Source organism: Oncorhynchus kisutch, linkage group LG19 (genome assembly GCF_002021735.2).
Source record: "Oncorhynchus kisutch isolate 150728-3 linkage group LG19, Okis_V2, whole genome shotgun sequence".
Taxonomy (NCBI): Eukaryota; Metazoa; Chordata; class Actinopteri; order Salmoniformes; family Salmonidae; genus Oncorhynchus; species Oncorhynchus kisutch.
This window is the reverse complement of record NC_034192.2, coordinates 11,741,794-11,756,873: the sequence shown is the minus strand read 5'-3', so window position 1 is coordinate 11,756,873 and position 15,080 is coordinate 11,741,794. Positions and strand designations below refer to the sequence as shown.

The following is a 15,080-nucleotide window of genomic DNA, read 5'->3' as shown; positions in this document are numbered from 1 at the left end:
GTCAGTTTGTTATATCTGGAGTACTTCTCCTGTCCTATTCGGTGTCCTGTGTGAATCTAAGTGTGCGTTCTCTAATTCTCTCCTTCTCTCTTTCTTTCTCTCTCTCGGAGGACCTGAGCCCTAGGACCATGCCCCAGGACTACCTGACATGATGACTCCTTGCTGTCCCCAGTCCACCTGGCCATGCTGCTGTTCCAGTTTCAACTGACCTGAGCCCTAGGACCATGCCCCAGGACTACCTGACATGATGACTCCTTGCTGTCCCCAGTCCACCTGGCCATGCTGCTGCTCCAGTTTCAACTTCCACCTGACTGTGCTGCTGCTCCAGTTTCAACTGTTCTGCCTTATTATTATTCGACCATGCTGGTCATTTATGAACATTTGAACATCTTGGCCATGTTCTGTTATAATCTCCACCCGGCACAGCCAGAAGAGGACTGGCCACCCCACATAGCCTGGTTCCTCTCTAGGTTTCTTCCTAGGTATTGGCCTTTCTAGGGAGTTTTTCCTAGCCACCGTGCTTCTACACCTGCATTGTTTGCTGTTTGGGGTTTTAGGCTGGGTTTCTGTACAGCACTTTGAGATATCAGCTGATGTACGAAGGGCTATATAAATAAATTTGATTTTATTTTATTTAGATCACTCATCTTAATAACTGAACATCTTGTCGCCTATTAAGACAACCTGTACTTCTTATCCATGTCCTCTTGTCTTAGAACATTGCAGCGGGACCTTCTCTGTGACTCACTGGCGTGAGTCCATATGCCTCAGAGGAAGTCTCTATCTATTTCTCTCTCTCTCTTTGACTATATCACTGCTCTCTCTCTCTCTCTCGCTCTCTCGCTCTCTCTCTCTCTCGCTCTCTCTTTGGCGTGAGTCCATATGCCTCAGAGGAAGTCTCTATCTATTTCTCTCTCTCTCTTTGACTATCTCACTGCTCTCTCTCTCTCTCTCTCTCTCTCTCTCTCTCTATGGCATGAGTCCATGTGCCTCAGAGGAAGTCTCTTCGTCTCTCTCGCTCTTTGTCTCTCTCTCTCGCTCTTTGTCTCTCTCGCTCTCTCTCTGACTCTCTCTCTCTCTGTCTCTCTCTCTCTCTGTCTCTCTATCTGTCTCTCTCTCTGTCTCTCTCTCTGTCTCTCTCTGTCTGTCTCTCTGTCTGTCTCTCTGTCTCTCTCTCTCTCTCTCTCTCTGTATAGGCTCATGACGTGACTGGTTACTCATCTATCTCATCTATTACTCATCTATCTCACATGCACGCAAACAGGACAGTGAACCAGCATGATGCCGTTAAACAACGTCTCCGAGCTACATGCACGACTTCCTCAGTCTCTGCTTCAGTGTCTTCTAGACAACGCTGCCAATTATCAGTGAAGTAACGGGCAAGAATGCGATGATCAAGCTTTTCTCTGTGTGTATATTCTGTTTGTGGTACCTCTTTCTGACAGCAACAGGGACGGTATCTGTTTTGTGTATATCTGTAAGTCTGTGTTTGTTACCTGCTGCAGAAAGATGGTGGTCCCCAGTGCGGTGTGGTGGAGCTAGGTGCACTGATGCTGTGTGTTAAGGCTCTGTGTGGGGTCTGGGGGCCCACAGGCCTCTCTCCCTGGCTGTCCACAGGCTCTGGTAGGTCCACAGAGCAGGACTTGGTGGTGGGGCTGGAGACAGGGGTCCCCTGGACTGGAGGGGAGTGGCAGGGAGAGGCCAGAGGTGAAATGTTGGAAGAGGGGTAACCTGAAGAGAAAACAGGGTTATTAGGAGGGAAGACTGGTTCAATGAAATGTAACAAATCAGATCACGATTTAAACAAAGACAAAATAGAAATTGCACATACTGCCCACACACAAGTGCACACATGCACCGACACAGGCACACACACAAACTGAATGGACAAAGAATGGGTTAACCCGTCTCTTGCATCTCCTACATGGCCCCGTAACATTTGAATCATTCTAAATGACCTGTTCTGTTCTGATGGGACACAAATGTCACTCAAAGTGTCTACACACACTCACACTCACACACACCTGGTCTGGTCATGCGTCTGTTGTAGAGGTGGTTGGAGGTGGCTGAAGCAGAGTAGGAGGCAGACATGGAGCGACTCTTCGAGATGGTGAGCATTACAGAGCTGTTCCACGACTCACTGTTCCCCATACTGGAAAACACACGGGATATCAAAACCTCAGTAAGTCACAATACTCTAACACACAGGATATCACAACCACAGACTGTCTGCACTGTAAAAGGAAGCAGCCTGTGGTCCAATATGGAACCAAAAAGGGTTCTACCTGGAACCAAGTGTTCTCCGATGGGGACAGCCGAATAACTTTTTTCTATGAGTGTACTGGGTGGTGACCCCAGCAGTATTTTAAGCCTGCTCTGACATACAGGATAAAAATCTCACTGGGACATTTATTCTAGAATGTTTTGTCTCCAGGAAGCCGCCAAAGAGCCAGACTGAAGTCTGCAGATACCGATCTGACTTCAGGATTAATTGTTCATCTCTGACCTTCAACCAATATCTCAAACAGAGGAACAATTTAGATGATAAATAATAGCACCAAGAGGCACGTTATTTTGGCCAGAACAACCACAGACTGGTCCCCGGGGAGAACAGCCAGTTCTGAGCCTGACACAAAGTGGAAATGGAATGAATCCCAAAAGTGGTGTGCATTATCATCTGTATGTCTCAAACAATGTTATCATCTCAGGTTAAGTGGTTTATTCTGCGTATTTCTTACACCTATTCTTACACATGCACCAAATCTTTAGGATCTACAAAGTGGAAGGAGGTAGGGGTAAGAGAGTATATGGTGGGAAGTAGAGGACTAGGGTCAGTTTAGGATTGGGCAACAGACTGCTGGATGCTAAAACGCAGTCTCTGTACAGATGTAGGCCAGTTGCCTTGGAGGAGCACTCCACAGGACTGGAGCCACAAACAGTCTCCTGCAAAGACAGACATACACATAGAACATCCTACATTCTCCAGTTCAAACTCCCACATGACCCATCCATCATTCACCACTAAGAAAATATATCAGTGTTGCACGTGCATTACAGGTCTAATATTTCACGACGGGCCATAAAAGGAGGAGGGTTTGCAGCTGGGGAGGACCTTATGAGGACCGCTGGCCTCAGGGTGACCCCTACGAGAAGCTACTCGAGCAGCAGGAAACAAGTCTGACGTCTGGATGTAAAGAGAGAGAGGGAAAGGAGTGAGAGAGTGAGAGAGAGAGGGGAATATGTGTGTGAGAGAGGGAAAGGAGTGAGAGAGAGAGGGGAATATGTGTGTGAGAGAGAGAGAGAGGTAGTAGGGGATAGTGTAGGCTACCTGCATGGTGGACTGTCGTGGAGGGGTTTGATGCTGGCAGAGCGGTCTCTGCGTACAGGTCCTGGTTCTATGGTGGGAAGACCTGTAGCTGAGGTGGTGGTGGTCCATGTAGAGGAGATCCTTCTCAGCAGGCCTGGAGGCAGGCTCCGTCTCAGACGCTACAACACACACAGACGCACATAAAGTCGTGGGTCAGGTCCAGCTCTCTGAACAGCTAATCAAATCAAATGTTATTTGGCACATACACATATTTAGCAGTTGTTATTGTGGGTGTAGCAAAATGAATCTACTGGTCAACATTTTATCCTCTACTGTGCACCAACAGCAACCTGGACGGAAGACCAGAGGTCCACCTCTACAGACAAACATTGTGAAAGGAGAAGAACATTTGAGGTGGGCAGATGATGGTTTTCCGGTTGATAAGGGAACGTGACAGATGGCAGACCTGGAGGAAGGCCCCCAGAATCATGTGGCAAAAAAATCGGTACCAGGTCAAATCTTCCAATGACTGCATGATTCATTATTGTCTGTTCAAATAACATAACACATGCTTGAGAGATTAGTTTGAATGAAAAAAAAAGGTTGTGATGATACAAAGCATACTGTATAGTCTGGTACTAACTCCATCTTAATGAAACTCATTTTATCTACGATTTGGATAGATATGTTTTAAAGTAGAGGATAAAAGCACCATTGTTCATTGACTAAAGAGAGAGAGAACAGAACCAGAGAAAAGCCTTGCTGACAGGAACATTAATATTTCACTCTTTCCTGGGCTTGTGTGTGTATGCATATGTGCGTGTGTGGGTGTGTGTGTGTGTGCTTCCTGGCATATTAATCCATCTGAAACACACACACCCTGTGCATACCAGGTCAGTCTTGTCACCCTACTCTTTCTAAAGCCTCTCTCTCAGGACCATGGATTAGTATTTCCATTGGTTATAATATGAGTACAGTCATTGCCGTCCTTATGACATTCAATACGACCTGATGGTGAGATAGACACAGGGTGATTGGCTCACAGACTCAGCGTCTCAGAGCAGGATTTAAAGGGTTACAGAGGTCCAGATGTCTGATGCTATCGAGGTGAGCCATGTCTCTTTCAGTTACTCACAAAGACAGTCTGTGTCACGGCCAAGGGGGAGGGGTCAACTTCCTCATATCACCCCTGGTTTGTGTCTAATGGGCTCTAAACATTGCCTCATTCAATCTATTCTGAAATCTATCTGGGTCTAATAGCATGGCAATACAACTTTGCGATGCATGAAGTACTAGTGAATAAAAATATATTGAACAAAAATATATCAGCGAATTGCAACAGTTAACAATTTTACTGAGTTACAGTTCTTGGAAGGAAATCAGTCAAATGAAATCAATTCATTAGGCGATAATCTATGAATGCCACATGACTGAGCAGGGGCGCAGCCATGGTTGGGCCTGGGAGGGCATAGGCCCACCCACTAGGGAGTCAGGCCCAGCCAATCAGAATTACTTTTTCTCCACTAAAGGGCATTATTACAGACAGAACTAATCCTGAGTTTCATCAGCTGTCCGGGTGGCTGGTCTCAGATGATCCCGCAGGTGAATCCGGATGTGGAGGGCCTGTGATGGCATGGTTACACGTGGTCTGTGGTTGTGAGGCCGGTTAGACGTACTGCCAAGTTCTCTAAAATTACGTTGGAGGTGGCTTATGGTAGAGAAATTAACATGACATACTCTGGCAGCAGCTCTGGTGGACATTCCTGCAGTCAGCATGCCAATTGCATGCTTCCTCAAAATTTGAGACATCAGTGGTGTTGTGTGGTGTGACAAAAACTGCACCTTTTATTGTCCCCAGCACAAGGTGCACCTGTGTAATGACCATGCTGGTTAATCAACTTCTTGACATGCCACACCTGTCAGGTGGATGGATTATCTTGGCAAAGGAGAAATGCTTACTAACAGGGATGTAAACACATTTGGGCACTAAATTTGGGAGAAATAAGCTTTTTGTGCATATGGAACATTTTGGGGATCTTTTATTTTAACTCATAAAACATGGGACCAACACTTGGTTTAAGAACAAGCTACATTTTCCATTACTATACAATTGTTATATACGCCTGGGATGCTGAACTTGAAGCGACGATGTGTTTGTTTTTCACCACAGTCTAATACAAAACATTGGTTTGGCTGCATTTGTCCAAAGAAAAAGGTTTTGGGGAGCATTCAAGCATAAATAACTTCTCTAATCTAAACCCATTATCGTCAGAGGTACACAGTGCAAGCAAAACAGCTTTTCCTCTGGACTGCATTTAGCTAGTCTCTCTCTGTCCTAGGCCCTTAGGCCCTCAGACTGAGTTACCACCGACACAAACACACACACACACACACACACACACACACACACACACACACACACACACACACACACACACACACACACACAGTCTTCAAGGGGGAAAACTCCAATACTCCGGAGTAGCACATCTCTTCTCTGGAATTTCAGAAAGTGTTTTGTCTAGCAGACCGAACTTCACGACGTTGAAACGGCTCTTATACAAGAAACGGAGACAGAACTGCACAACCAGACAGTATTCTGATCCGAGGGAAGGAGGAAGGAAGTAAAGGGGCAGTGAGGACTGGGTAGCAGATGTAAGGGACTCACCTCCTCACTACGACCTTCTCTAAATTGTGTTTTGATTACTTTTAACCATCAGAGAGAGTAAGAGGGGGGGGGGTGAACTCTCGTTCCTTATGTTGGACGGACACTGTTTTATTCAGATGGACTCTGTGTTGACACAGGTGTGGAGAACCCCAGATAAAACAGCAGCAGCTCAGGAACCAGAGACTCTCAGTGGTGTTTGTCTGCACTCAGAAATGCCAGAATATCACCTTTAATTCACAGGCTGAGAGTCTGGAGTGAGTGGAGACCAGAAATGTGGTCAACAGCCTAGCTAGGAGAGTAGAGCGCTACAGTATCAGATACAGTAGATGGTGAGATAGCACAGAGGAAGAGACAGATTGGTAGTGGGGTCTAGACCGCTGATGTAAAGCTAAGCACACGTGTTCGTAGTAGTTATAGGGAGTAGGGTAAGGGTTTGAGGACCGATACAGGAGCTATATGCCTGCAAAGAACTTCCTGTTATGATATATTAACCCCAGAGATGTAATTCAATTCAAGTTTTTTTTAAATATATAGCATTTGACCGAATACACAGCATACACTCGGCATTATGGCTATGTTCATAGTTGACTAGCCACAATCACTAGTGCAATGCTTTGGTGTCCATGAGCCATACCACGAACCCAACGTTTTTCCCTGACTTGAAAACATCACCTGACAAGGAAAAACCGGGCCCTAGTTACAGCCTACATAACCCGACACTACATCAGTAGAATCAATAAAGAGTTCAATGAGGCTGCTTAAAGCTTCTCGGGGTATCCTGCATAGCATCACACACGCTTTATTTAGTCTCACCTCCGCACGAAGTACCTGCATGCATTTTGAAGTATTGGCCTTGTTAAACATTAAAGGCCTTCTGTGGGAATGTGCGTCACTGTTCCCATGCTGGAAAGACCCTATAATGTAGTGGAGGTGAAACGGGGATGTGTGGACGAGGTTGAGAGGAGGTGTGTGTGTGTGTGTGTGTGTGTGTGTGTGTGTGTGTGTGTGTGTGTGTGTGTGTGTGTGTGTGTGTGTGTGTGTGTGTGTGTGTGTGTGTGTGTGTGTGTGTGTGTGTGAGAGAGAGAGAGAAGTGCTAACTAACAGAAAAAATGAACATTCAAAGCTCAAAGCCTTCTCATTGAAAAGTTAGTTCATTAAATCGGCAGAATAAAACATTTCAGATTTTTCATGCGCGCTCAAAACCTGTGTGGGTGTATGTGTGTGTTTATGCACACATACTATACATACTTACATGTGTCTATAAAAGTACAGTAGCCTTTACCTTTGGGATGGCCAATTTCTCTCTCTCTGGCCAGTCTTCGGAGTCGGAGCAGGTGTGTGTGTCGCTGAGTGCCTGCAGAGGGCTGATTCGAGGCCGGTGCAGCGGCTGCAAACTGATCTGGGTACTGAGCAGGTTACTGACAGCCCGCAGGGAACTGCAGGTGTTGGGGGGCAGAGAGGGGTCCGCCAGCAGGTCTGAGATCAATCCATGGGCTTCCCCCATCACCGCTATGTCCACCAACACACTGGTGCCCGACGACTTAAGGAAAAGAAAAGGAGGGAGACAGGGGGTGGAGAGAGAGAAAGAGGGAGGGAGAGAGAGAGAGAGGGAAGGGAAGGAGAAGGGACAATAAGCAAGGGAGTGTAAGGGGAGAGAAAGATGGTCAGTTAGCGCAGGAAAGCTGACGCGGTGCAAAGGTGACGCTATTACTTTGCTAGGCAGACGTCACGGCACGCAGACGCACACCGTTTCTGCCTCTGCCCGGATACGTACCTGTGTGTGTGGGGGGACGGGGGGATTGCAGAGGAGGAGAGACAAAGAGCGCCAACAATGAGGTTAAGAGAGGGGGGTGGGGGGTATTAAAGGGAGTAATGGGGGAAGGAGGGGACATTATATCCTCCTTTAACTCATTTCATATCTGTAAGAGTGTCAGAGAAAACACAACCAGAGAGTAAAGAGGAAGGATGAGTCTGAATCTTAGCATTTCATCCTGCCATTCCTTGGAATCTACATTCATCCCATACATATCCCAGGACAGTGTGTGTGTTGCGCTTCTGTGTCGCTCCAGCGCCCATTAACAACTGTGTATTGGCAAGGCCGTGATAGAATAGACAGACTAGTGGTTGCTGTGGCAACAGACTAGCTTCTGTGGGTCACACACACATACTAAACACGCTGTTTGTGACAGGGGCTTCTATGTTTTGGCAGCCAGATGCATGCACTCTGAAATCTGACATTAAAGCAGACAGGAAGCCATGTCGGGGAGACAGCTTCACAGCAGGACACTGCTCTTCAATGGGATGTCTTTGCGTTCGCAACACATGTTATCCATTTTGGAGCCCATTGAGGTGGGCTCTTGCCAGTGTAAAGCTGGAACTAACAAAGACAGCTATGGCTCAAGACAAAACTTGCTCAACACACAGAGACACATATAAAGAACATGCATAAAACATTCAGACCAAACGCCAGGCTACCACACTACTGCTAGCACTAGTCAAAATAATACTTAGATACCATAGATCTCTTATTAAGATGATGGAAGAGCAGCTGACATTGTTTACGCTCTAAGCATGGAAGCAACTAATCTTATCCAAGACTAACTCCATACGAATCCACACAGCTGTGTGTACTGAGGCAATAAAGGTTAAGCTTCCGCTAGATGGTCACATACACACGGGCACGCACACACACGCAAACACACATCGTTTTTTGAATTGCTTTGGTAAAAGTCTGTGGTACATTTTTACAACTCTTCGTACAAAACTCAAAACAGATCATCAAAAAGGTTTGTTTTTTCGAAAAGTACAACACAACAAATCATACAGTCAACTTTTCACAAAACGTAGCGTTTCATCTAGAAATACATGTTTCACATTGCAAAACATGTTCATACAATGCTCACATTACTTTTATGATTCTATTCTCTTTTGTTAAAATACATTTGACTATTACTTAAGAGGCATTCACACCAAATAGTTTTTTTCCCCAAAAAATGTTTAACCTCTTAGTTCGGTCAATTTGGACTGGTGTGAAAACTATCCACACTCGGGGGCCCACTAAACGCTCTGTGGTTCGCTGCAGGTGAGAACGCAATCTGGACCAAAGACAGGAAAATAACCCAAATTGCGCATTGTCATTGGTTGTTTGACTGCGAGCATGAAATACACACATGGTCATAACTTGAGCTCTCTGAAACGTTCTGTTAATATCAGGGCAGTTATGAGCGCATCCGATGCAGGTTAAAGGAGCCCGGGTCTATACCGGGGAAATAGTGTACTGAATATAGACTATTCATGTCGCAGTTAGAGTGGTTTGCGCTGTTTCCTCTAATGCATGTTGTTGGAAGACCAAAGCGAAAGTAATAGGAAGATTGGGACGCACAAGTGATGCTTTATGATAATCCTAAATGGATTTAGCTCGAGCATTTTTGTCCAATAAACAAATGACGTGCATAGACAAGTGGTTGTTTAGGAATTTCTGTTCATTTGACAATTTTGACAATGTGAAACCAACCGGACCAAATGACAAAAATACAATGTAATAGATAGTCAAACTCTGATGCGAACTATAGCTCAAAACGATGTGTGAAACGCCCTTAATCCGACTGCTCTTAATTGATGATCACTTCAACGTTTGGTAAATGTATAGAATTTTACATGTAAACTGTTATAATTCACTACATATTTTGAGACCTACATAATGAAAATGGTAGTGTTCGGTTCTATTTCTCAGAGTAAAAAAACTCCATGGACACTATGAAAGCTTATTAACCCAGTTGAATTCTTCCCACATGATCAATACAACTACATTAGACAAAACACATTGTTCACATTGTTCACATAAGCACTGATATTTAACCCCTCCTCTGTGTCTCCTCCGACACATCTGAACAAACGTTGTGTCTTTATTGCTTAAGCAGGAAACTAAGTGATACGGGCCATAGACTTTTATTTCTCCCTTAACGTGACCTGACCTGATCTCGACCCCCCCTTCATCACTAATCCTTGGCTCTCTCCCTTTATCAATTCCCCCCACATGTGATCACTTTCCCTGCACTCAGTACATTCCAAGCTTAATTGCCCCCACCATATACCTTCCCCCTACAGATAACCATGAACCTCTGGTGTAGCCCCTCGGCTATGGCATTTCTCTATTACAACTAATGATTCATAAGGATTTAAAGTTCATCAATCCAAACCTATCAGTATGTAAAGTAGAAACAAGTATGATATGTACTCGAATGTACTACTATGATTTTACTTCACAGCAAGTTTTTAATTTTTTTAAATCTGAGAGACAAGATCAGAGATGTGCTGTATATATCAAATCACAGTTTATTGGTCACATACACAGATGAGCAGATTACAGTAGGTGCAGCGAAAATGCTTGTGTTTCTAACACCTACAGTGCAGTAATACAATATCAACACAATACCAATAAGCAAGAAAAAAGTCCAAAACAAGAAAGAAAAAGTATCTCCTATTTCCGTAGCTGACAGTTTGACCCAAAGTGACAACAGTCCACACATTTTGGTATATGACCCCAGTGGGAATTGAACCGGCAACTCTGGTGTTGCTAGTGCCATGCTCTTATGAACTGAGCTACGTACATGACCACTAGCTGCCATCCCCAGGAGTCACTGGAGACTAGACTAAACTAATCTAACGCGTCATAATAGTGCACCGTTAGAGTACTTACCATTGCTGTCTGGAACATCTCCGGCTTTGTGACCATGTCTCTGTTGCTGTGTGTGCGTGTGTGTGTGTGACCGTTCACGTGTGTGTGACCGCTCTACTCCTACAGAGGTGATAATTGTATAAATAACCTAGGGAGGGATGGGAGAGGATGAGAGCAGCCTGGGTAGCAGTGACTAACTCAATCACACAGGGACAGTAGAGGGAGTCACCATAACAAGAACACAATAACATAACAACTCCACAGCTACCTGGCGAGGTCTGGTGAGTGTTCAGTGGATGAGTGGAAGAGCTGGTGTCAAGACCCCCTTGTATTTGTCACTTGTGAAATCTGAGGGACCAGGCAGCAACCTCCCCTGCTAGGACCGAGAGTTGTGAAACCCTGTTCTATTTACCACAAATAAGACAAGAGGGACAGATGGTGTTTTATCTTGTTTTCGGAGATGGAGATGGACCTCATTCCTTGAAGTCCAGACGTTAGACAAAACTTTACAATGAATCCATGTTGAGTTTCCTGAGACCACCCAACAGCAGTCGCCAGGGCGGATCAGTGTTTTGACCTGTTAACCAATACAGCACATGCTTCCTGTCAAAAGGACATCCCTGCCGTGTCAGAGTAGACCCATAATGGGCACCTCTTGTCATAGCAGAATTGGGCCATAATGGACGCCTGGACGCCAGTTGCCTGTCAATGTCAACATGCCGCTCTCGCTGCAACAAGATCTCATAGTTTCCCCTCGAAATTCAACGTATTATGGATGAACGTCTGTTTTTCAAGCATTAATTCCGCGTGGTTATAGGGTTAAAACAGAAACAACTCAAATGGTTACAGTTTAGGCCGGGGGTATTCAAATTCTTACCCTATGAAGTTCAGAGTCTGCTGGTTTTCGGTTCTACCTGATAATCAATTGCACCCACCCGGTGTCCCACCGGGCATTCATTCCGATTGGTTAAGGTTAGGGCTATGGTTTGGGAAAGGCTTAAAACAAAAATAATTAAAAACAACGCAATATTAGCATCAATTATTATCACGGCTTGCTAGAGCATTGTGATCTGCGGTGGTGCAGTGTTCTAAGCAGCAAGCTCCAGCTCCGAGCATCATGAGTTCTCGGCAATCGCTTGTGAAAAAAATGTGAGTGTGGAGGAAGGCATATATCGACGTGCTCAGGACCTTTTCAAACGTCCGAAATTGAAGTTTATTTCTAGTGATCAGGCTGCTCTCCAATATTTCTGGCCCCCTACAGCTCCTTTCCTTTTACTTATCTTTCCTTTCAGTTCCGTTCCTCTCCTCTCCTCTCTACTCTCTGTTTCCGGTCTATACCAGTTCAGCAGACAAAAAGGTTTAGTTTAGTAAAAGGCATGTCCACAGCAGTAGGCTGAGCTCTTGGTTGGGTTGGGTTAAATGTGGAAGACACCCTTTTCTTTACGGTACAGAGCATAGCTGGATTTACTGTAAGCAACATCATTAGAATCAGATCCAAGTGCCAAGAATCACTCTCCACAGCCCTGGGAAATAACAGACACACACACATACTCCCCTAACACACTCCCCTAACAGCCATGGCCAATTACACAGTGCTCAGGGAAAGCGTCACAACATTCAATCTGGTATTTCCTGTCCTGAATTACTGCAAAAACATCAACTGTAGTTTCTTTCTGACCATTATTTTCCTCTGGAACTTTTTTCACACCTTTGCAACTGAGAGGAGAGGTTTTTTACCATTCATATTTCATAGTGAAGCCATTTCAACCAGGGAATCTGTGAAAGTAAATAGCCACTATAAACTGTGAATCTCAATTGTCTAAAGTGGTATCCTTCCCATATCTACGTTCCTTCCTACAGATGTTGGATTTTAATTTGACATATATTGTCACGGGAAAATCAATCCTGCAGCAACAGTGTAGTCCATAATGTTGCTTGATTGGGGATAGGCTACACCAAAAGTATGCTACGTGAAAAGTGAAATACTGTTAATATAACCGTGTCTTAGTGTGGGTTTTCATAGAATTTCCGTAAATCACAAAGTGTGTATGTGTAAAATTCTGAGCAACAAAAGAGTGATCAAATGAAGATCCTACATCTAAATGCACTGATGTGAAAGTATTGGATTTGTGAACCTAGTAGATATCCACCATATCCCTCTAGCAGGTTCGTTTTTTTCCGTCATTAATCTTGCTCTGGAGGCAGCTATGCAGAGTGGTCACTAGCTGGCATTGCCACAAAGTCATAAAATCTGATTTTGGAAATTAAGACCAAAGAGCACATTTTAGTTTTCCTACATTTTTACAATATAGACAATTTTGACTTTGCAACTGACCTATCTAAACAGTTCGGCTTCCAGGACAAGACTCCTGACAATAAACGTCAACCTGCATCACTCTAACCCATTCTGTGCATTTAGGTCAGAGCAAATGAAGGAGAGGAGACAAGGAGAGGAAGCCACTATATACTATTGAGACACAGCACTAGTTAGTTTAATGACTTTGTCGACGTGTGTCTGTGTGTTTCATCACAAGCTTCAGGGTTAGATATGGCAAAAAGGAAGAGAGCGCACAGTAACTCTATATTGAGTGATTTATTTTGAGCGTGAGTGAGAGGAGAGAGGGTAAGTGGACGGGAGACCTTGCAAATCCTTTGTGTGGGAGGCTTCCGCATACTCCATCTCTCTCTCCTCTCTCTATCTCTCATGTCTCTGTCGGCCTCCAATAATACTCCCTCTCAGTGTTCGGTAAACAGAGCAGCATCATAAACAACCGACCGCAGCAGAGCACAGGACGGACATTTCCCACATTCTCAGGTCAAACGGCTGTGTGATCAGATGCGATACCAGATAAATAAATCTCTCTCTCTCTCTCTCTCGCACACAAACACAGATTCAAAAACAGCACTTCGGAGATGTTTTATACCAGTTACAGAGAGTTGAAACAGGGATAGACACCGGTGTCCCATTGCTGTACAGAAACTCTTATGTAAGCAACTGATTCATCCTGATCATCTTGCTTACTTAAACACCTCGTATTAACTCCTCAAACACCGTGAACCTGATGACTGACTCCCCAAACAGATCGAACAGCAATGCGGAAAGAGAGAGCTAATAGATTCCTCAAAGTGGCCTGACGCTCTGATACCCTAGCTATGGGCCCTGGTCAAAAGTAGTGCACTACATAGGCAATAGGGTACCATTTGAGACGCGGCCTATCTCTATTGCTGTGCGAAATCAGCTCAACCTGAACAAAACCCATTAGAGCTCTCTTCACTCAGGTCTTTAACGACATCCTGTGGTTGCGACATTCAACCATTACCTGGCAGTAATGGACTCTGTGTGGCTGGCTCATGTCCCTGGGAGAGAGAAAGCGAGGGACGGCGGGAGGGCGGGTGCGAGCGAGAGAGAGAGAACGCTACTGTTGATAACAAGATAGAGAGTGTGTGCCTGTGTGCATCGCCTTTACGTGAGTATGTGTGTATTTAGGCCAATCAAGTGATAGTGGGAGCAGTTATAGCGGAGACAGAGATCAGGGAGTAGAGAAGTATTGATCTTGATGGGTTTAAACACAGGTCGCATACAGACCAAGAACACAGAGAGAAGTCACTGAGTGCACGCATAGGCACACACGCACACGCACGCACACACGCACACGCACGCACACACGCACACACTAGAGACCCAAGGGAACAGCTTGTCAATATCTGTCATTGATTGAACAGCTGTAGGGTTGTACAAGAAGCATGTACTGTAAACCCAGGCCCTTATTTCACAGTAACTACATTACCTATGTGATTCTGCATACAGGTTTAAAACTGCATATAGAGGAAGAAAGCTATGCAAACTAGAGGAATCCATTTTCCAGTACACTAGAGAGCAGCGTTTGTTCTTTCCATCGGAATGGGACGTGTTCTCTTCCTCTCTTTCTTTTTTTCTCATCATTTCTCCTCAGAGACACTGAAAGGCACATGAGACCAGTTCAGGCGTAAGCACGGCTGTGTGTAATGTGTGAGTGTGTGTGGTAGTGTGTGTGTGTGTGTGTACATGTATGTGTCTATGTGCACGTGTGCGTGTCTGTATGTGTGTGTGTACAGATGGTGAGCTGGGTCCACAGGCAGAACTGAGTTAGCCAGGTGGAAAATGAACAGCCCGACAGTTACAGACTGGCTGACATCCAAACTGCAGCACTCCACTATTACTACAGTTAACAATACACTAATACGGTATTACTACAGTACTCTATACTATTACCACAGTCAACAATACTCTAATATGGTATTACTGCAGTACTCTACACTATTACTACAGTCAACAATACTCTAATACGGTATTACTATAGTACTCTACACTATTACCACAGTCAACAATACTCTAATATGGTATTACTGCAGTACTCTACACTATTACTACAGTCAACAATACTCTA

The 15,080-nt window shown here is 44.7% G+C and overlaps 1 protein-coding gene across 1 annotated transcript in view; it reads right to left on the bottom strand.

The window, feature by feature from the left end:
- Positions 1-15,080, bottom strand: part of LOC109864610 (cGMP-inhibited 3',5'-cyclic phosphodiesterase A) — a 119,034-nt gene that overhangs the window by 21,318 nt on the left and 82,636 nt on the right. Inside the window, exons 3-6 of the mRNA XM_031797888.1 lie at positions 7,258-7,515; positions 3,329-3,486; positions 2,025-2,152; positions 1,497-1,731 (exon numbers count right to left, since the gene is read on the bottom strand). Coding sequence (XP_031653748.1) covers positions 1,497-1,731; positions 2,025-2,152; positions 3,329-3,486; positions 7,258-7,515 — 779 coding nt within the window. The remainder of the gene's footprint in view (positions 1-1,496; positions 1,732-2,024; positions 2,153-3,328; positions 3,487-7,257; positions 7,516-15,080) is intronic.